Source organism: Gekko japonicus, unplaced genomic scaffold (genome assembly GCF_001447785.1).
Source record: "Gekko japonicus isolate JY-2015 unplaced genomic scaffold, Gekko_japonicus_V1.1 scaffold587, whole genome shotgun sequence".
NCBI lineage: Eukaryota > Metazoa > Chordata > Lepidosauria > Squamata > Gekkonidae > Gekko > Gekko japonicus.
This window is the reverse complement of record NW_015175987.1, coordinates 641,208-664,191: the sequence shown is the minus strand read 5'-3', so window position 1 is coordinate 664,191 and position 22,984 is coordinate 641,208. Positions and strand designations below refer to the sequence as shown.

Sequence of the window (22,984 nt, the reverse complement as noted above, 5' to 3'; positions counted from 1 at the left end):
TAGCTTACAGTATTTTTGCTTAAATAACATCTATACTGCATATGAAACTATCCCTAACTAATCTATCTAAACTTTACTATAACTTATCTAAACCAAACTAACTAAAGAACTCAAAATTTGAGTTCTATAAATCTACTACTACAATTTGTTCAACTACTTTCTGGAGCTTTAACTCTTAATGGCTCTCCTTGTGTTGCCCCCCCCCCCCATGTTTTCATTTAGCCTGGGTAACTTAGCTTAAATAACTCTATATATCTTCTTAATATTTAACAGTTAAATCTTTTAAAGCTTACAAATTGTATATTAATATTACAAATTTGTTTCTATATAGTTACTTAGACGTCACATTCAGGATTAGTATCTTGGTTGCCTTCAAAGAAGAAAGTTCAAATTATAGTTTCCTCTTGCTTGTTTGTCTGGACATGTCCATAGGTGTGTCTATCTGCAAGGTACTGAGAAGCAGTCTTCCGCTGTCTTCATCTTGGGCATATAGGAAACATCCTTGATGTGCCACTCTGATTTTTCCCGGCGTTATCCATCTGTATTTTATTTTTTGCTTGCGGAGTCTCGATGTTGTCTCTAAGCTGTTATTGAATCTTCAATGCTTCTGGGAACACAGTAATTTTTTCTTCTTGATATTTAAGAAAACCAAGTTATCTTGCTGTGTTTAGAACTGCTACTTTTACTCTAAGATCTGTAAATTCTATTAGGGTGTCTCTTGGGTAGTGTTGGCTTGGTTTTATTGGTGTTCCAAGTCTGTACATCTGTAAGATGGAGGGTTGTTTGTCTTCATGAAGTTGTAGTATAGATGCTATCCAGGCTTGAATACTTTGGAATAGTGCAGGGTCTTCCTCTGCAGATTCTTTGAAGCCTCTAAGTTTTAAATGATTTCTAGCTTCAGCTTCCAGTAGTAATACTCTGTCCTTCAACTGCTGTTGCTCCATTTGCATGTTTTGGTTCTCCATTTGAAGAGTGTGACCCAGAGTGATTGCTGTTTCAGCAGTAGACTTATTAGTCTCCAGAGTCATTGCCAATTGGTTCAGCTGCTCTGTCACCGGTTGTAAAAAGTCTTCTATTTTAGTGGTAAATTTATCGAGCATTGATTGTTCAAAAGACTGAAAAAAAGATTTTAGCGTACCATGGAGAGTTTTCAGCGTTACTGGCTCATCTAGCTGGTCTCGCCTCTGGTTTTTGTTCTCGGAGGCCATTTTGTAAGGGTAGTCGGCCACATCCTTCGTCGCACAGATCCGACTCCCTCTGAAGATTTTCCCAGCCAAATGCCGGCCACCCGTCTCCACACTAGCTCACCAGGTACGTTTCTGTATTGAAAGGTGAGGTTGCACTTGGTTCCAATGCTTAGAGAGGGAAAAGGGGCGCGAACGATGGAGCGCTGAGTTTAGGCGTCTATTTAGGAACGATCCAATGCCACGCCCAAAGTAAAGACATTTGAAGGGCTAAAGCAACTAAAAAAAGAAAACAAATCTCAACCAAAACTGTTAATATAATTAAAAGGTCTGAAACAGCTACAGAATACTATCCAAGCTCTGAACCTGTAGAAGCCAGTAAGACCAGCTAGAGTCTTACAAGTATGGACACTGCAGGAGGATTTGTACAGGGAAAATATGGAGTTGGTAGAGATTAACAGTGAAGAAGTATTAGGCTGGAGAGACACAGGGGCAGAAATTACATTAGTAAATCCACACTTCGTAAAGAAAGAGCAGTACCTACCTGGAAAAAATATATAAAATCAAGGGAATCAGTGGCCTGGAATTTGATGTAGACTTGGCAGAAATCCCAATTAATTTATTTAATTAAGTACAAAGGATTCCAGGGAAACTAGATAATCAGAGTGTGTGGAGATTTGTTGGTGCCTATACTTTTAGGAAATGACTTGGCTTCACTTGGTTAAAGTAATGACCTGGAGTAGACCTCAAATTCAGGCTTCAGAATTGCCTACTAGGCCGTAAACTAGAGAGGTTGGAAGGAGGAGGAGGAGACTGGATTTAGACCCCACACTTCACTCAGAGTCTCAGAGTGGTTTCAAGGAGCTCTTTCAAGAACTGCTCTTTCAAGAGCTCTGACAGAACTTTGGCTTGCCCAAGGTCATCCAGCAGCTGCATATTCTCCCAGACTAGAGTCAGCGCACTTAACCACTACACCAAACTGGTTCGGAAGTGCTCCGGAAATAGAATGCAGCAACTCAGCAGATCAGACTCAGGTAAAGCCAACTGTGAGTGAACCTGAAACTTTGATGCAGAATATTCCTGCTTTTCTGCTGTATAATTTCTAACTGAACAAAGGCAAGATGGTTCTTTAGAAGAGTTGGGGCAACAAGCTAAGACCTCTTCCCAACAGGTAACAGTAGAAAAACCTTGTTTGTTTAGTCATAGACCAGAGAATTTATAGAGTGTTTATGAGGAGAAAATGTGCTGCTATATGAGAAAAGTATAGAATCATAGAGTTGGAAGGGGCCATACAGACCATCCAGCTGCTCCATGCAGGATCAGCCTAGAGCATCCTTGACAAGTGTTTGTCCAGATGCTGCTTAAAGATTGCCAGTGAGGGGGAGCTCACCACCTCCCTAGGCGGCTGATTCCAGTGTTCCACATCTCTTACTGTAAAAACATTTTTCCTAATATCCAGCTGGTACCTTCCTGTGCTTAATTTAAACCCATTATTGTGAGTCCTATCCTCTGCTGCCAACAGGAACAGCTCCCTGCTGATTGTCCCAAGAAAATACAGATTGCAGCTTCTACATCTTGCCCATGGAACTCCCATGTCTGGACGTTTAGGAATTAACAAAACTAGAGATAGGTTGCAAGCACTGTTTTTTCCCCCAATATGGGAAATGATATCAGAACTTTTTGCAAGTCTTGCCAAGGGTGTCAGCTGTTGGGCAAAGTTCAGAACAAAACAAAAGGACACTTACAACCAATTCCATGTCACTGAAGCGTTCTTAAAAATTGCAGTAGCTATTGTAGGACAAGTCTTTAGAGCAACCCAGCATGGGAATAAATACATTTCAACAATTGTGGATTACTCAACTAAATTCCCAGAAGCCATCCCTTTAGACGTTGAAGCTAAAACAGTGGCAGAAGCATTGTTCACTAGACTAGGTTTTCAACAAGAAATAGTCACAGATTTTAGGAACATCCTTCATGTCCCAAGTAGTGAAGTTGTTGCAAGCAAATGGACTGAATGAAAGATTCAGTGGTACCCTGAACCACATCCTGAAGATCTATGCGGTGTATCTGCCTAATGACTGAGTTTAAAAGACTTTAACATCTTTTATTTGGATATCGAGAAATGCCACAAGAAAGTTCTGGATTTAGTCCAATAGACATCCTCAAGGAAGCATGGGTAGGCAGAAAGACCACTGTAATCACCTATTTCCAGGAGCTACAAGAGAATTTACAGGAACTGAGAGCTGCTACTTCAGACAGCATTCATCAAGCACAGTTAAAGACCTGGTATGATGCCAAGGCCAGAGAGAGAGTCTTCAAGCCAAGACACCAAGTTTTTGTTTTGAAAACACAGAGAAAGCATAAGTTGAAAGTAGCATGGGAAGGACCTTTTAAAATTGTAAAATGGGTTTCTAAAATTGTAAAACATTTATTGTATGTCAAAATGTTTAAACCTTTCCAGGATAGAGGCAATCTGGTCTTCACAACCAAGGAGGGAAAAGAGGGTGGAATTCAACATCCCATCCTTTATCTTAGTGGGAAGTTAGTGGTGAGAGAACAGCATCTCTCTGCCATAGATCAAGGATGTTTGGCAATAGTATGGGCTTTGGGAAAGCTAAAACCATGCATCTGGGGGAGGAAATTTAGACTGTGTACCAATCAGTCTCCATTACGTTGGTTGAACCAAGTGAAAAGTACCAATAGCAAATTGATCAAATGTATTCTCCTATTACATTATTTCAACTTGGACATTGTGCAGGTAAGAGGGAAAGATAATGTAGTGGCCAATGCACTATCCAAAAATACCTGAAGGTGCAAGTTGTAAAATCATAAACAAATGGTATGAATTGTATTTTGTTAGATAGGAAGTTTGATCTGTTGGAATTTAAAATGATAAAATGCAAACAAAGATGTACACTGCATTGCACAGGAGAGGCTTGAAAGACCTCCCCTGAAGCAATGAGAAAAAGGGTGGGACATGTAATGGACAGTGAATGGTTATGCTCTAACCTGGTCTAAGAGTCTTGATTGTTTGGGGGGGGGGTTTCAAATGCAATTCTACAGTTGAGAGTGGTAGTTAAGAGAGGCAGTTAGTACAGTGAAGTTCAGTTATGCAGAGTGAAAGGATCGAGGATCCTGAATTAGGAAAGTGGGACAAGCAGTCCTTCCTTGAGGGAAACAACTCCTAATTAAAGGGGGTGATCCCTATCAAATGTCAAAGAAGGCAAATTGGAACTTGTGTGTATGTTCCTGCTCTTCACAGACTTAAGTAGTTTTGAGACAAAGAAGCTTATGCCTGTTTAGTTAATCAGTAACTGCCAAGAGAGCTCTCTCCACCAATTTAAAGACCTGTCTGTATAACAAAACAACTACTTTATTGTGACAAACTATCTATTGTTTATAATTATACAAAATTACCTCATTCCTGTTGCCTGTTCACCTGCCAAGTTCCAAACCTGATACCTACCTGACCATTTTCCCTTCTAAAGTAAAATACAGCAGTTTGTTTTGAATTAACACCAGCTTCTTGTATGCCATTATCAGACATATAAAAACAAAAGACTTTTGTTGGTTCCTTAGGCTGGGTCAGCTTATATTTATACATTTAAACAACTGGGTGGGACAGACAGCGAAACAAAGAAGTAGAAAAAGGCCTGCTCAGCCAAGAGTAAGATATAGGGAGTCGGGGAAATGTTATAACAGCATGATTACATTGCTTGTTGTATGTAACATACAGTTCTACTGCATTGATCTCCAATTTTGTAATCCTTTTCTGTATTACACTGTTTTTAGAGCATTGTTTTCCAATTTTGTAATCCAGATGTATTGTATTGCTTGCTGTGTTATACTGTTCATATTCCATTGTTTTTGTCATCCGCCTTGAGTCTCAACAAGGAAGGCAGAATATACATGAAACAAATTAAAAAATAAGGACCCTTTCACACTGCAACCTTATCCCTATTATCTGTTTCTGCCCTGTCTGTTGTTCAAGAGAGGCAGGAATGTTTCTTTTCTGAAAGCCATTAAATCCATCTGTGAAATGCCCTTAAAATGCTGTATCTCTTTCAGATGGCTCCACATTTTTCTGCAGCACCCACCTTTTTTGTTTTGATAAAACTTTGTGCTATATTAATATATAATTATGTTAAGAGGAAAGTTTCTACTCCACAACCTTTTTGTCTTGTTGTCCCTGTACGGTCACAACATGGTTAAAAGAAAACAAACCCATCAGATTGTGATCCAATTTAAAGGGAACCTTTTTTTTGGTCCTCAAGTCACACCAGACTTATGGCCACCCTGTAGAGCTTTCAAGGCAAGAGACATTCAGAGGTGGTTTGCCACTGCCATCCTCTGCATAAGCAACCCTATATTTCCTTGGTGGTCTCCCATCCAAGTACTATGGCTGATCCTGCTTACTTTCTGAAATCTAACATGATCGGGCTAGCCTGGGCCATCCATCTCCCTATAATGCCGAATTATCACAGGAATGACTGGAATGAAATTTAGGGATGCATATCAGTATGCGGAATGACTTACTGGAGGAGTGTGAAAGGGTAAAGGGTAAAACCCTAATATAAACAAGCAGGTAATTAGAATTACAGTGAAAGTAAGCATGGAAACAAATTTATTGAACAACACAGAATCCAGAATTGTGCATTGGCTAGAGGTAAGGTGTGTATGAGAGACAACACATATCTCAAAATAGTGGTATATTGATATGTTGGAACACACACACACAAAAGGCAGAAAAACAACCAAAGGGGGGAAAAGGCATGAAAAAGAGTAGCTCCTATAAAAGCATGGTAGACTTTTCAAAAGTGCCACCCCAAAAAAACCCCTCAGGTCAAAACAGGTTTTTAAAGACATGGGTTAAAATTCTTAACAGCAGGAGGACAATGTTCAAGTGTTGAAGCTACCCTCAAAAAGCTGGCTTCAGAAGCAGAACCAGTGTTAAAGAGCTCTAAATCAAGTGTACACATTAAACTTATGGATACAAAGCATCCTACTAGCAGTGTGTCTCATGTCATACAAAGAAATGCAAGAACCCCCCCCCCCATCGGAGCTCATATTACAGAGAAACTGATATATGAAACAAAAACTAAGTTTGTTTTGTTTCAGGAGAGAATTGAATAGTTTATTTTGCCCAATCAGAGCCCTTCAGCATAATGACACATTCATATACACATATGAACATTGTTTTCTGAAACATTATAGTACATTTTTTTCCTTTTAAAATACCAGCTGCACAGGTATTTTTTATTTACAAAAATATCCCATACTTAATTTTAATGTTTGTGACATAATTTAGGATCAAGTACATTAAGTAAAATAACTACGCAATCTAACATTTTCATTTGTAATGGTATGGGTATGGTGTTCATATGAAACGATATTTGTAGACAGATGAATTTGCAACCCTATCCTAAAATGCATTTCCAAGTTTCATCTTCAGAACACATAGTGGGGCTCCGCAAGACTGAAATTAAGTAGACTGGAAATGAGGAAAAAATAGTATGAAGGACACACACATACAGAGACTAAGATACATATAAGCTAGAAGTTCTATATCAAGCATGCTTACCCAATGAGTAATGTTAGAAACATTTACTGATGTTCTTCATTTTTCCCCCAGCGGTGTTTGTACAGTGAAACAGCAGCATGATAAGAAAGCAGCATGAGTCTCCTAGTTCTAACCAATATGAATCATGGTGTATGAGTATAAAATAACATACAGCTTATTTACACGTTTTAAAAGGGGTGCTTAAAGCACTGAATATTTTGCATTACCCATTATCAATTAGTATTCCGTGGATGATGCTGTGACTTATTTTTAAATCAACCTTGTACTTAAAAAAATATTAATGGACAAGAAGAATCAATTCTTTGAAGTTAGAAATATCAGTCAGAGTGCTTTACTATTAAATACCAATATTGATTCGGTTGCATCTTTGATTTTTATAATCAACCCCACAGCTTAAATTAGTTGGAAAAATAAAAAATTATACAAAACTGTGGACTTTCAACAAACATAACTTTCATAAAACACAAGAGGAACAGAATCCAGGCATTTCCCTAGATTTGGTTCTCAATATATGTTGAACAATGGTTGCGTTCAGACAATTCTCATGTAGTTGAGTTTGTTTTCCTATATTCCCTGTCTGTAAATTCATTTGTGTGTGTGTATGTGTTAGGCAGCTAGATCATTAACATTGATATCAAAATAAAATTCACAAACTGTACAGATACTTATTCTGAACTCAGGGTGCAAGTGCAGCTGCAAATTTGCACAGTAAATAATGGGCATTTTTTTCAAACTAGCCTGCAAGTGAAATCATGTCAATGCAGAGCAATAGTAGGATGCTTCACCAGCCACAGGAATATGCATTTAAAAAAAATTCTGAGAACAATCAGTAGGTATAAAATATATAAAACCCAGAGTTTCAAAATACAAAAAGAAAGCTTTTAAATTGACACAAATACATGAAACATTAATTTTGGAAATTTACTTTAAAATGCTGAACACCTGAAAATCTAGAGTTTTTCTTCTCATTAAAAAAAAGTTATGTAAATATCCATCAACAAACTGCAATTAACCCAAAATGTTTTATACTTTATATGATATATGTTTAAAACACATTTTACTCTCCCCTCTGAACAGTTACTTAAATACAGTAATGAGGATGCTTCAGGCTAGTTTCTGCATTTTTTTTAGTTAAATCAAAATGGGCTAATCGGTAATTTATCTTGGTATGAGGTTTCTTAAATTATAATGTATCATATATACATTTTCTTTCATAACAACAATTTTAAATGAAAGCCTAGACTTTACATATACAAATTTTGATAAACTATATTCTTAGAGCAATTTGTATAAATATGTTAAAATTGCAGTTGCAATCCAGCCACAACTCCTGTGCTGTACTCCCACTGATTTCCACAGAACTAAAGAGCACTTTATTGTAGACTAGATTGCAGTTTGTGTGATTGTGATTGTTAAACAAATCTGAAAGAATTTCAACAATTAAAAAATAGAGATGCAGAGAAATTATCTAGAGTGGCTTAAACTGAATTGCCCTGACTGAATGATCTGTTCTTGTCCTGGAGGTCTAATTTACATGTGGAGCTTCCCCACTGATAACCGTTTCACCTTTACGTTTCACTGAAGAAGTTCTACAAGTCTATTCCTTTCGTAGATCTGTTACCTTTATTGGAATGGAGTAGGAAAATCCTTGTCTACAAGGAATCTATCTGTGCATCAGAGGACGCATAGCTATTTGTTTACAGTTTGTTAAATTATACTTTGTATGTACAGATGAATTTAAAATGAAAATATATGTAAAATGATTAAGTACTCAAGGTTGCATTACTGATAGTGCAATCCTATACAGAGTTACTCCAGGTTAAACCCACTGAAACCAATGAACTTAAACTGGAGTAACTAAGCACACCATTGCACTGTTAAAGTGCAGGGAAAATAAATTCAAGTTTATATTTCAGATTAGATCAGTGCTATAGAAAGCAAAAAAGGAAGAGTCACGACATCAAAATATCGCCTTTGGCTATAGCTTTCTAGTATAGTATTGTCTCATGAGGGATACCTCTAACAAAAAAAAATATTTAACAAAATAATACAAGACATACTGATGTAAAATCAGCTTAATATACTTGATATCTAATGTGAGAGAATGAACTTGTTTGGAAATGCTGATGGTGTCACATTTTTGGACTTACTTGAAATACATAAAATATATACATAAAATAACATTCAGAAGTTTTAATTTGGCAGTTTTCCAAACTAAAGAAACATCTCTTCAGTTTATAATAAACTTGGTAACATTAAATGAAAGACAAATAGCAGCAGTTCATTTGCATTTTATCAATATAAAAAAAAAATAGTTCACCTAGACTGTGTACAGATGCTTAGTTCTCTGAAGAAATAGCAGCAAATTGTTGCTGCTACCAGGACAGAGCATTAGCCTAGTGTTAGCGACTTGATAGCTGTACAACCAGAGGGAAGGAGGGGGGGGGCCTTCTTGGGAGTGAGCCTGTTCTCACTGTTTTCATCAATCCCTTTCCGTAATCCCAGTCAAGTAAAGGAAGTGGTGGAATTAATAATACACACAAGCTGCTTCTGATCTAGGCACATCACTAAGGAAAATAAAATACATACCCCTTTTAAAAAAGCTAAATGAGTGGATGTGGACTCTGTCCTTTAATGTACTTAATAAAACCTTTAATAACAGTTCCTAAAGTGATCTAGGTATTCATCACACACATTAGCCAGTACGTGATCAGAACATCTGACCAAAACGTGGGTACTGCAGCAGCACTAGTAATGCTTGAGGGATTGTTTATGGGGTTTTTTAAGGGCACAGCTTAAAAAGCTAGAAAAAAACAGAAATAGGATAGGGGGAGAAGATGTTTTGCAAACATCTTAGTTTGCAAAGATCATCCCATTCCATTTTTGCCTTTTGGGGAGGTGACAGGGGTGCACAAAAGCAGGTAAAAGTGTTGTTTCCTGCAACAACAGGCACTCCTCCCAAATGTTAGAATCTCCACAGCAGTCAAACTTTCCCTTCAGTGCTCCTCTCTCCAGTCTCTTTTGAGCGTATTCATAGTCCTGACTGTAGGTTTTTCTCAAAATTGCCTTCCTAGAAATCGCAAGTGCTTATGTAACAAAAGGGTAAGCAATACTTACAGGCAACATCCTCACACTGAATATCTTCCTTTCCCTTCAGTAATGCCATGATTTAACCAAACCTGATTGGGTTCAAGATACCTTCACAGTTTATAGAACAGAAAAGGCCAACAGAAAAGAAGAGCTAAATTAGCAGCTGACCAGAGCTGCAAACAGGTAAGATTTGGAAGGGGCTTTGGGGGGATTTCCCTCTCCCTGAATTACTGTATTTCACACCACAAATTGAACCCTGAGAAAATTCAGCTCAACAGTAAGAAAAACCTGCAGAAACTGTGGGAGGCTTAGAAAACATGAACAAACGTATCACAGGTGATGACATTCCATAGCACAGCCTCCAGCCCTCTAAAAGCTATCATCTGTACACAGCCTTATTCCTCAACAAATCTAAACAATCAAATTAAAATGCTATCCAAGAGAACAGTGGTGATCTCTCCATAATATTATACCAAACATATAAGGTCTATGGAAATGTTGTAATCCTACTAGTACTGCTACTCTGGAACTGACACTGTTGAAGAGCAGGTAAAACTGGCCAAATGATACATGGATTGACTAAAGAATAATCCCTCAGATATTTTCATAGGCAAGTCAGTTCATTTATTTATGAAATGTGAAAACATACACTCATTAAGGAAACTGTAATAGATGTGTACCAACACCTTCTGGTTAGTATGAGCTTCCTCATTCTCTTGTATTTCTTCATATGCCATAGACTATCAGACATTTCAGGGCTCAGCAACTTTTTTCAAAACCTTTAATTTCAAAATGATGTTTTGTTTTTCACAAGGAACACACACTGCCAGAATTTCCCACAGGAAGAAACATTGATGCCAATATCTTCTAGACATTTCTACAGTGAGCAAAATAACTCTCTTCTGTATATTTTTAATTCATTGGGGAAAGGTAGATCCCTTTCACCCCATTTTTTTAAAAAAATACCACTGTGCTTCTAACTACAAATGCAAATGTAATAAATGTTGGGCACAATCCATCCAAAGTTCAGCACAATAAAACCAAAGGTATGCCAGTGAGAGAATTAAGCACATACTTAAATCTCTTATATTGAAATTTGTGGCTTAGATGCAATGACTCCCTTCCACTAAGATTTTTTTTCTGAAGGGAAACCTAGCAGAAAGGACTTGCTGGACTTGATGTACTTCAATGGGGCTTTAAAGTGCTTAACTCTGATTGGATTATATGCTTTTTACTCAAATTAGCAATGGAGAAAACCCCATCTGCTACTGCACAGAGAAGTTTCATGGCAAGTGTGCTTGTGTTACCATGATGAAAATCCTTGTATTACTATTGGCATTTTAATGTTGCGTCAGTTACTTTTTCACTATTTGGCCTATGTGTCTCATTCAATATATTCACATATACTTAACTGCAACTCAGGTAATTCCGCATAAAAAACCCTTGATATAATTTCAAGCAGCAGAAAGAAGAAAAGCACTTAATAATTGTAGCCCCTTAGCAAGCTGCCTTAGGCCTAATTCATTTGTTGCTGCAGCAGTTTGGATACTGTCCAAAATTATTTCTACAGGCTTGGGGCTTTATATGATTGCAGAAATATTTGAATCTGCTTCTCATGTAGTCAGCTGGATTCTATGGAAAATATCTACTACAGAGGAGTTTGGAATGGGTGTATTTAAACATAACAAGATCTGATAAAACTGACAAGCAGATTCAGACATTTCTGCAGCTGTCTGTAGTCCCACCCCTAGAAGCAACTTTTCTTTGTACCCAAGCTATTGTGGAGTCTTAGTTAAATTCAAGGGGATTAAAACCTGACCCTAAGTACTGTTATACAGAAGTAAAATTAATTTAAAAGACTGCACTATGCATGACCAATTAGTAACTTTTTCAGCATTTATTGAACCACGCACGCACGCACACACACAGAGTTATGCTCAAATCAAATTATTTGGAGGAGCATTAAGATCATGATTTGCCACACCAATGAACACCAACATATTTTGTATCAACCTGAAGGCTGTGTTCACTCCATGTTGAAGAAAAAATTCCCTCCAACCTCTGAATATGCACTGATACTTGGTCACTAATAAACCCTACACTAATCAAGGCTATTTGTGAATGATGACAAATTAGTCACTATTCCCAGTTTCATATATATCAATAAGGATCTTTATTATGCATTTTCCTAATTTTTTAAAAATAAATCCATTTGCTCTTATGACATTACGGCCTTTATTAGCTAAAATATACTGCTTAAATTTGGCACATCATAAATCCATTTTCTCACAAGAATCTAAGTAGCAATCTACAAATTCCTGAAGTGATACCAACACTGGTTACATTTTTGCTATTTTTTAGGGAAAAAGCCATTCCTACAGGCTTCATTCTGAGGTTCATGTAGTGAACTTAAGGACACTAACATGGAAGAAAATTCAATTTGGATCAAGAGAACTTACTTCCAGATTAAGTGTGCTCAGGATTCTGGTGGCCATTTCTTCCCTGGTAGGTTTGACTTGGTAGCAATTCCATGAACTGGATTAGTTTGGACTGCTAATCTTAAGGAATTTATAAGAAATGCACTGAACTTCAACAATGCTGGAACTCTAAACCATTTCATATGGTGCTTCAGTTCTGACTGGGCTCATAAACTAGCTAAAAATGACTGATTTTAATTGTTTGCACAAATACATTCTGTTAAACACACAAAAGAAAATGCACAACATGAACTAAACTTATAACCAATTAAAAATATTTTAGGAAACTGACCCAACTGGATTGGCAGGGAAATAAAAATAACTGGCTGAAAGATGACAAATATTTTTCTCATTGTAATAAATGTTTTTACTTTTCACACTACACAGCCATAAACACAAAATTTTCCAGCATGATGTGCAGTTCAATCATATAATTCACTTTTTTTTACAACGCAAAAGTAACTTATCGTCTTGTTTTGCACTTGACATAGTATGATGATGCAAAGACAAGAATACTAGATCAGGGGTCCAAGAAAAGACTATGTGCATGTTACCTATGTAAAGATTCAGGAGGGAGCTCACACACTTCCAGTTTGTCAGATCAGAGAGGTGGTAGAGAAATAAGTCATTTCCAGTAACAACTATAATGACGTGCTCTAAGGAGGGTAGGTTAGATCAGCTACTGGTAGTCCTGTAAAATGAATACCTTTATTCTAGCTCTTGGACCCCTGATTTATTGCAACCTCCCATGGGAGGGTGAAACACTGGCAGCAACAACAATAGCACAAAAACTTTTGGCATATGAATATTAACACAGGACAGAGCCTGCATTGCCCCTGCTCATCTTCTGATACCAATTTTCCCTTTTGTCCATCACTTTTTCTTTGTAACCAGCTCGGTTCCCAGGCTCCCAGTCAGCCCACAGGTCAGATGAACTTCCACACTGTGTGACTGTGCAGGTGTCAGTTTTAAATGTAATGATCCTCAGTTAAAGCTGTGTGACTGAGGTAAAACAGTGTATAATTTGTGCTAGGAAACAACAGTATCCATTGGCTGACACCCTTCCAATTCTGCTGGTCCTGCAGAAGTGAATGAAAAGGAGATTTTTCTTCAAGGTAAAGTTATATAGATGCATTTGGAAATGCGTTGTCAGAACTGGTACCATTTCTTATCTTTGCATTTTATCATCATCTATAAACAAAACACAAGAAACACAACTCAGTCATGCATAGGATCGTGTATAAAATACAGTTTAACCCTGGGAAAGAGGGAACATATCAAAGAATAGGTAAGTAACCCATTATAGAAATAACGTCACTATAGAAGTTAAGTAGATGAAGAGTGAAATGAGTGAGATTTACAGGTACACAAACACATGAATTTAAGCCAGTCATTATAAGCCTTCTTTCCATCTTCTCAGGACAATATAAAATCCAATTAGTATCTTCCACGTATGACCAGGACTCCACAAGACTGGATACTGATTGTATCAGAAAGCCCCATTCAACCAGCCCTCCATGCAACTCACTCCTTAATGATGTGGAATGGCACCACATGGAATCAATTCCCAGGCTACCAGATGCAAGTGCATGAGAGGAAACCAAGGGGAGGGGGAACACACAGCTAAATTTCCCTATAGTAAAGACCCATACAGATACCCCCTAGATAGAATGACTTACCTCATGAGCATGCTTAGAGAAAGAATCAGCACTGGTTAACATAGCTGCTGTTCTTTCCTCCAGTTCTCCCAACTTCTGTCCTCTTTCATCTAGCGCTAGCCTTGCTCGTGCTAATTCACAAACAATTCCAGATGCTGCTCCTTTGACCCCTTCAATGCCACCAGGTCCTGGAATATGCTGAGCAAGGCTCCTTGATGCCTTTCCCGCAGCCGATTCTCCAACTGGTCACGAAACAAGAAAACAAACCCCGCAAGACTGTCACTAGTTAAGTGGCTTTGAAAACAGAATAGATTTTTATGATAAAATTAACTGATGAATTCTTATGAAATACAGTTGTTCAATCAAGAGTGTTTGAGACTCAGGTGACAGTTATTACACTTGGCCTACATACGATACATTTTTGTATTATTTATAATGAACTAGAAAAATATCCATAATATGATGGGAAAATGTAAACATGGCCATAACAAGAGGGATTGCAGCCAAGTACCTGAACGAACTTTCCTTGGGTTCAGAGGGTTAGAAGTTGAAATACTTTTTGCCTTTGATGATATTAGAATATTTTGCCTTTTGAATCCCTTTTTTGAATTTCTATACTAAGTTATTTCTTGGTTTGTTTCATTAAGATCAACAAAATGTTACTAAGAACAGTTTCAAATGCATAACCTTTGATGTCCTTCTGAAGGCTTATAAAAATGGACACAAGTTATTGTTCCTGAATGTATTTGGCCATAGAGGCTCCAGAATGGGGGGGGGAAAGGAAGGAAGGGTTACACCAACAGGAGAACGGTTGCTGGTGTAAAGGTGAATGAATGAATTTATTGTAACAGCGATTAGCCAGCAATATAAAACCAGAATAAATAAATTACAATGGCCAGATAGTAAAATTTCCGAAATTCAACAAGGTAAAAAGACCAAACTGTAAATACGCTGCCATAAAGCACAGTATAGTATAAAAGAATAAAATATAGTACCAAAAGGAACGGTACCAGTTAAAATCAAACAGTCCTGGCCCTAGTGACAACCATCCTGCTGATGCACTTCTACCACCAAGGAACAAAATTTCGCGATCTGATGGAGGGCTGTATGTTCAAGATTAAGAAACAAGTTCTCCATCTTGTCCTGATCCGAAGTGCCTGCCAGAAGGGGATTAATAAGTTTAGCACGAGCCTCTTCAAATAACGGGAATCTCAGGAACACGTGTTCCTGGAGGGTAGCAATGTAGCTAAATGTTTTTTTCCCCTAAGGGAGAAAAAAAGGTGTGCCGTATCCATCCTATGCAGAATTATAGAAAAGAAAAGAAAAACAATGGTGCAGTTGGGAAAAGAAATATTATTTCACTCAAAGATCCCTGTATGTTTCACGTGCAAATTTGTCAGGGGGATCTGTAAGGCTCTTAGAGTGTTCCCACCATGAAGATAGATCCAGATGGTCAGCCGTGTTGGTCTGAAGCAGTACTACAAATTTAGAGTCCAATGGTCTTAAAGGTGCCATTGGACTCTAAATTTGTTCCCACCATGAGTAGGCTCTAGAACAGGTGACCAGTGTCCAGTTAGATATACAGTCACATAACTGCACAGTTGCCTTACAGACCCCCCTGACCAAGCTGCATGCGAAACATCTAGGGATCTTCAGGTGACAAAGTTTATTATCTCAAAGCACCATTGGTTTTTCTTCCCTTCCTTGATTCTGCTTTGGTGCAGCCCTCTTTTTCACACACTTACATACTGTGATGTTTTGTGCTACTGAAATATTGCTTTTATACAATCAGCTACAAGTAGAACGGAGATGGTGTTCCCGCACAGCACTGTACTCCTCTTAAAAATCTGACATTATTTATCCTCATAGGCGAGATCCTACTTTTAGTTATACTTGGGGAGAAATCCCATTAGCAAAAGTCCTACTGTTCTTAGTAAAAGTCCCTTTAGATAGTTACTTATTTTTGTTCCACAGCCATTTCTGCTTCACTGTGCTTAATTATTTGGTTCCTGTTCACTTGTACAACTTTCCCTTGGGGGAGAGGGAAAGATGCTTTAATTACTAAATTTCTCTTTGAGTAAAGCATATTGCTTAGTAATTTTTATGACTGTAATTTTGTAATGATGCAGTTAAGAAAATTAATAATACCCTCAACAAGGATCAATTAAGGGTTTATGCAGGATACCACAACACTCCTAAGAGACAATTAATTACACTAAGAAATGGAAATTGCTTTAGAACAGAGAGAAAGCTGAAGATTTAAGGATCAGTAGCACAGGGAAACCTCAATAGTGCATTACTGGTCCACATACAGACTGGTGGCACTGCAATTGCCAGGAAAAACATCAGCCTGAAAAAAGATGGAGGGAAAACAGAACATGCTGGAATGAAACAGATTGACAGAACAACACTGTCAGGATACTTTATAAAACTGATTGGAAAGAATGTATTTCTTCCAGGTTAATTGTGGAAGGAGCTGTGGATCTGGATCCAGCCCAGGTTTGAATTCTCCCTCCGCCTATGGAAGCTTGCTGGGTGACTCGGGGCCAGTCACACCTTCTGAGCCTATCTACCTCACAGCATTGTTGTGAGGATAAAATGGAGGAGAGGAGAATAATGTAAGCCACTTTGGGTACTAATCGGGAAAACACAGGGTATAAATGAAGTCAGTAAATAATAATCTATAGATGGCAGGATCGTAACCTTTCCACTACCACCCCCAAGCAGTTCTTTCTGACCCTGTAAAAAATTATCCCTGGTTTCATAAGACCCCTGTGGACTAACAGCCATACAGAGACTACAGAGGAGAGGAGGTGAAATCTTGGCGCTGTGCTGACAGAAAAGGCAAGACAGGGCAATTTTGTCTCCTTCCCCATCCACATTGCAGTTTCCCCATCCACATGGCTATTAGTCAATATGTGTCCCGCAACCCTGGGAATAAACTTTCATGGAATTGGAAAGCACTGCTAGGCAGGGGATAATATGTGAAAGATCTGCAAACATCAGTGCATTCTACTGTTGGATCACTGGATCCAAGCCATGTTTTACAATTACTTAAGGAGTCAAATTTCTAGGCTTTCAATATAGTCTTTAATGTTTGCTTAGTATATAAGCAAATAGGACTATGGCTTAGCAGTCTAATCCTACGCAAAGCTAGGTGAACCTGAGTAAAACCAATGGGCTGAGGTGTTCCTAACTGTGAGGTGGCCAGACTGAAAGTGGCTGGCTGGTACTCAGGTAATGAGTATAATGAATGGTAAGTGCATGTATGTGGATTTTGCTGTAACTGGGCAAGAATTCTGTCAAAAACATTTGATTCAATAATAGATAACTGTAATTAATTACAGGTAGTCACATAGAGGCAGTGCTGCAGTAGCTTCAAAACTGAGCCACACAAAACACATGGAATTCATGAACGGATCTTCCAGACGTGTTTTTAAGCCAGCCTTAGTGTATGTGTGTCAGTTAAATCCTCCCCTCCTCTATGTCATTTTCATGATAAGAAGTGACTGCCCCCTACTGTGTTAAGCCTGAAGGAAAAATGACAAGTTTGAAACATATACACATTTTCCCCCACCTGTGGCTTAAAGGAGTTAAGAGGCATTTCTGATTAGAGAAATGACTTGAGGGGGTAGGAAAGAAGTAACCCCTCATTTGTAGCCCCAATTCACCCCCCAAATGTGGTTGCCTTTTCAAGAATGATCCCCAGCATCACATATAGTTAGGGTCTTAATTTATTATTTTGCATGCTTAATTTTATGATTTGAATTATATTACCTCACTTTTATCATCTAAAAATATGCTTATTTTTAAAAGCTACAACTTACAAAGTTCTTCTCGGTCAAGTGACTGTGCTCCACCACCAAACAGGCCTTTGAAGAACCCCCTATTTGGTGCCTCTGGTGTTTCTACTGGTGTGAAGAGTTCACCCAACATTTCCTTTAGAGAGATAGAAAAGTCATTTTCAGCCAACCCCAAAAATTATGTTTGGATTTTACATCAAAAGACAAGAGCGCTTTTGCTAAATTCTCACATGTATTTAAGATCTAATAATTCAGCATGTCAAACAATTCAACACCAGTGGACTGCAGAAACTGAGAGAACCCATAGTATTGTGCATATTAGATCTATTCTTTAAAATTTGGTTCTTAAGACACATAATGATGCTTTATGACATCACCTTTCTTTCAGATTAAAGGCTGTCATCTCTCAAGCTCTCCACATCTCATTTTCTTCACAGAATTGAATTGCTTATTACAAATATAACACCTTCATGCAAATGTAAGTTTGGTCATTTAACAGAATGTATATTGATAATGCCCTGACTTGAATCGCACAGGCTACCTGGTCTTGGAGGCTAAGCAGGGTCAGCTTTGGTTAGTACTTGGATGGGAGACTACCAAAGAAGTCTGGGGCTGCTACGCAGACGCAGGGCAATGGCAAAGTACCTTTGGCAAACCAAATGTCCCTTGCTTTGAAAAAGCTATAAATCAGCTGCACAGATGCATTGAAACATGTTGATAGCAATTGCATGATTTGGAATAGCAGGAACGGTATAGGTAGAAGAACAGAAGAATTCACATAACTGTTTCACCATGTAACTAATGATTGAGGAACTGAGCCGTTAACTGCAGAATCAATACTAGGACAATACAACCAACCAGCCGGACAAATTGTTGCCTGTACTCTTAAGTTTAATACAGGGTAGAGTGTCAAGTTATTCACTTCCTCTCACTGATTACTAAAACAATCGATGCAGGTCAAAATGGGAAAGATTTTTCTGTAAAATCTAAAAACAGCTTTGCTCACAGGTCTATACTGATCCTGCTTTTCTCTCAGAAACCAAATCTGGAGCGTGTAACCTTTTTGTTTCCACCAAACTGAAATAGTTTGTGATGTTCCATGATTTTAGGCAAATACATGTTAAACTAAGTATAGCCTTTCCATTTTAAACTAAGTATAGCTGCCTCCTATGTTATACAGATCAACATCTCATCTGTGCCTATACAATCTGCATGTCTCGATAAGCTATGATCAGAATCACAATATCACAAAATGAAATAGCTTGTCTTCCAGAGAATGCTTCTCTATCACCACTAAAAAAGGAATGCAACAATATTCCATACTTTACCTGTAGATTTTCACATGTTTCTTGACTGTAGGTGATTCTCTGGATTTCTGTAGGTGAGACAAGGTACAATGCCTGCCCGTTGTTGGTGAAGCAAAATGTTCTGGCTATTCGCATGTTGGTAAGTGGCAAGTAATAAACATCCAACAGCGGCCTTAAACTTGGCAAACTTGAGAATAGAATTAAAAGATTGTTAACATGAAATAAGAGTTCTTATCATTGCTGTTTTTTAACCTGATACAGTGCAGTAAGCTCTCTTCTCCTTATCTTTTTAGGCTGACATCAAGACCAGAGATTCCTCTAGGCCCCTAGCCCCAGAAATTCAGCCTACTTGCCAACTGAAAATACATAGCAGACTTCTATTGTTAATTTATGTTAACAATCTAAACTTTTCAAAAATATGAACGTAACAAGAGTATGAAAAGCAATAGTGATTTATTGTCCAGTCGGTATATAAAAGTCTCTAGGAATGGGAATTAAATCACATTAAATATGTCTGGGATTTTTCATGCATAATTTTTTTTAGGATGGTGGCTGGAAAAGAAGAGGAAAAAATTGGTTTCCTTGTTGCTGGACATGGTAACTGCTGAAATCTGCTTGCATGGACTAAAGTTACATCCTATAAATGACAAGCAAGAAAGCCAACCTAAATGTTTATATATTAAGTGGACACAAGTCCCAAACTGCAGAAGCAGTGATGCAGTGTTTGGGACTCTCCTATAATGTTTCTATTGCACATTACACGGGGGTAACATTTATAGGTGTTCCAAAAATACATCTCAGGAAAAACAGGAGCAATCTCTCTTCTTATAGATGAAGACTACCCTGAAATACTTCAAAAAGTAGATAGCAATCCTGAAAAATACTAGTAAAAGTATGCCCATTAAGTCCTGGTGTTAAACTTCATTAGACATGGTGCATAAAAGGAATTATTAAGCAACTGCTCCAAGTCCCTGTGGTAAGATAAAGAGTATGATTTTGTAGGGCACACACAATCAATCAAACTGCATTGCATCACTATGTTTTGGTGACTGTAGAAAACACACCAGAGGTAGGCCACAGACTGCCACAAAGTAGGGAAAAAATGAACAAATATTATTTGCTTAAAGACAAGTTAAGGCTTCTATGTGCTTCATTATATTTCAAAATCTACTCCAATGCATATTGGTTAAAAAATAGGGCAGGAACCAGAGAATCACAAGTAGAATGGAATTTTTCTACTGCAGGCCCCCGTGCCCCTCTCAAGCTGCGTTGGGGGTCAGGAGGCAACAGGTGTGTGCAAGTCCACACATATGGCTGCAGCAGGAAGGGGGATGCTTCTACTCATGTAGATAGGCGTGTGGATCCAACCCATAATGGCTTAATACAGACATCATGTCAAAATACAGTTAAGGAAGCTCAACTCTGCTTTAGTTTGATGCCTGGATTCCAAAAGCATTGTTTCAGATAGGCTGACAAAGTAGAATTAGAAACCATAATTTGAAATGGGTTTGCAAACCACAATTTGTGCTAATTATTGTCTAACATAACATCTCGGCAAACCAAAGCTGTGGCTATTGCTTCATCCTCAGAAGCCACTGCACTCCTGAATGGACAGAAAATGAAAGCAGGCAAGCAAGTCTAAATCACTTTTTGCCCATTTTTGGAATATCAAACCATTATTTGGGTCCTGAACTAAGCTTAGCACAAACCATTCTTTGGTGCACCATCTACACTGAACCAGTGGCACAGAGCATACCAAAACAAAATTGATCTTAACAGTTTTGGAGTGCAAATATGCAAATCAAGCCAAAAGAATGAAATTGCATGCAACGAAGAAAGAAAAGGACAATACTGGTTTTTACTATCACGCAATTACAGTAGATCACATAAACTGTGGACTGGATCACATATAGCAGAGTTTAGGTTGCATATGAGGGAAATAAACCTTAGGGTTATATGGAACCTTCAATGTAAATTGAAGTAAAATTTTCTCTCATATTTCTGTGAATGTGCAAACTGCATGTGGCTGTATGAGAACCAGTCTCAAGTTCACCGTGTACCAGAAAATCAATTTAACCAGTCCATTGTTTTGTTAGAAAATTAATGGATGGGATACATAGCAGCAGCATAAAACCAGCAACTTTTCTCTTCGAAGTAAGAAAAGCAGACTATAATCAAAATAATTAGACATACACCTATAGTTTAAGTATCTAAAAGAACATATTGAAAGCTTCCCCTTAAGGAAATTTTTGTTAAATAGTTGTGCTCTTATTCATCTAGGTACATTTTACTTGTTTTCCTGGACAGTAATCCATTTTCAGCAAATACATGTATGGTAACTGCACTTTTCCTTCTAGCATTTAATGCCTTACCTAAAAGTCATTATGTGTCCATTGGCACAAAAACAAGCAAGGCAGATACCATTGCTGAGTGCCACTATGTCCCCACGAAGAACAAATGAAGTCTCTGTTATATTTTGCTTATAAGTACAGTTCTGTGAGGGCAGTGAAATAACTTTTGCTTGCTTTTCAGAACATATCACTGCATATTGATTTTCACTGATTTCCTGAGATGATGATGGAGACACAGAGACAGGCCGCCGTTTTTTTGACTTATCCTTTTCATCCTTGTCTTCAAGAACATTGGGTTCTCTCCAGGCTTCATATGCTGGTGCAACTAATGATCCTGTAGTGTCCAGAAAAGCCATTCTCAGGATTGCTCCTTTAAGTCTCAGTATGGTTCCTAAGACACAGAAGTTGAGAACATTACTAAATTTCTCTTCAGTTCAATTTCTGGTTGGTCAGGAATATCTTGCAACTATTCTGAAGTCTATTTTAGCCCATCCTTAGATTCAGACCTAGTTTGAAAAGAACTTGTGTACACATTTAAATTACTGATTTCAGTAGCTAGGGTTGCCAAATGACTTACAGTTATAAGCAGGAGACAGTTGGTCCCTGGTTGGGACATTTGTGTGCACGCAAGTTGCGTTGACATCACTCGGAAGTGACGTCATCACGTTGGGCACATCGCCAGCTGACGCTCTAGCAGTCAGCCTGAAAACTCTATGGTACCATAGAGTTTTCAGGCTGATTGCTAGAGCGTCAGCTGGCGACGTGCACAACTTGATGATGTCACTTCTGGCCCAAACTGGGCACATTGGGGGCGGGGTTCTCTCGCCGGCCTTTTCCAGACCGGCGGATTGGGGACCCTTTGAGTGGGGGAACCTCCGCCCTCCCAGGGGAGCTGGTAGCCCTATCAGTAGCACCTGTTTCATGTGCTTATGCACCATTCCTGAACAAAGACACTATCCAAACTGAAGTCTTCAAAGAGCACATTTAAGGGACCCGCCTATACTCTTAAGCAAAGATCAAACTGGAGAAACTATAAAAAGTAAATTTATATAATAGTTGTTATTAATAAAAATGGCCCTCTAAAGTTTAAATAGTACCGCTAATAAGAATACCAGTTTCATTTTTCTTTCTTGACCTAGTCCTAACTTGGACACGATAACCTGTTAATCTCATACATCTGTCCATCAATCTCCAATTTTGATATATTTATTACCCTTCACTATGTTTCCCCTGGAATTAAAACCCAAACACATGGTAATCATATAACCAAAGCTTGGTATTCCTGTTTGGTCCTTGAATCTGTTAAACATTTTCATCATGTTGTATGCTACTTTACTGCTCATCCTCTACCTATATGTATGGACTGGTAACTTCCATTTCATTGTATCTGAAGAAGTGTGAGTGTACATAAATAAAACTTTGTCTTCAAGGTGCCACTGGAATCAAAAATTGTTCTGCTACTTTAGACCAACACAGCTACCTCCTGAATCTATTTCTAATAGATGTTGTTGGAAATGTGAATTAAAAGGTTAT

At 38.1% G+C, this 22,984-nt stretch overlaps 1 protein-coding gene across 2 annotated transcripts in view; it reads right to left on the bottom strand.

The window, feature by feature from the left end:
• Positions 1-12,643: 12,643 nt before the first annotated feature.
• The window catches only part of STXBP5 (syntaxin binding protein 5), a 207,527-nt gene continuing 197,186 nt past the window's right edge, over positions 12,644-22,984 (bottom strand). For both annotated transcript variants that reach the window (XM_015426314.1, XM_015426315.1), the window contains 5 exons: positions 21,473-21,842; positions 19,122-19,287; positions 17,818-17,929; positions 14,012-14,232; positions 12,644-13,523 (listed from right to left, as the gene is read on the bottom strand). In XM_015426314.1, the coding sequence (XP_015281800.1) occupies positions 13,482-13,523; positions 14,012-14,232; positions 17,818-17,929; positions 19,122-19,287; positions 21,473-21,842 (911 nt within the window). In that variant the 3' untranslated portion in view covers positions 12,644-13,481. The remainder of the gene's footprint in view (positions 13,524-14,011; positions 14,233-17,817; positions 17,930-19,121; positions 19,288-21,472; positions 21,843-22,984) is intronic.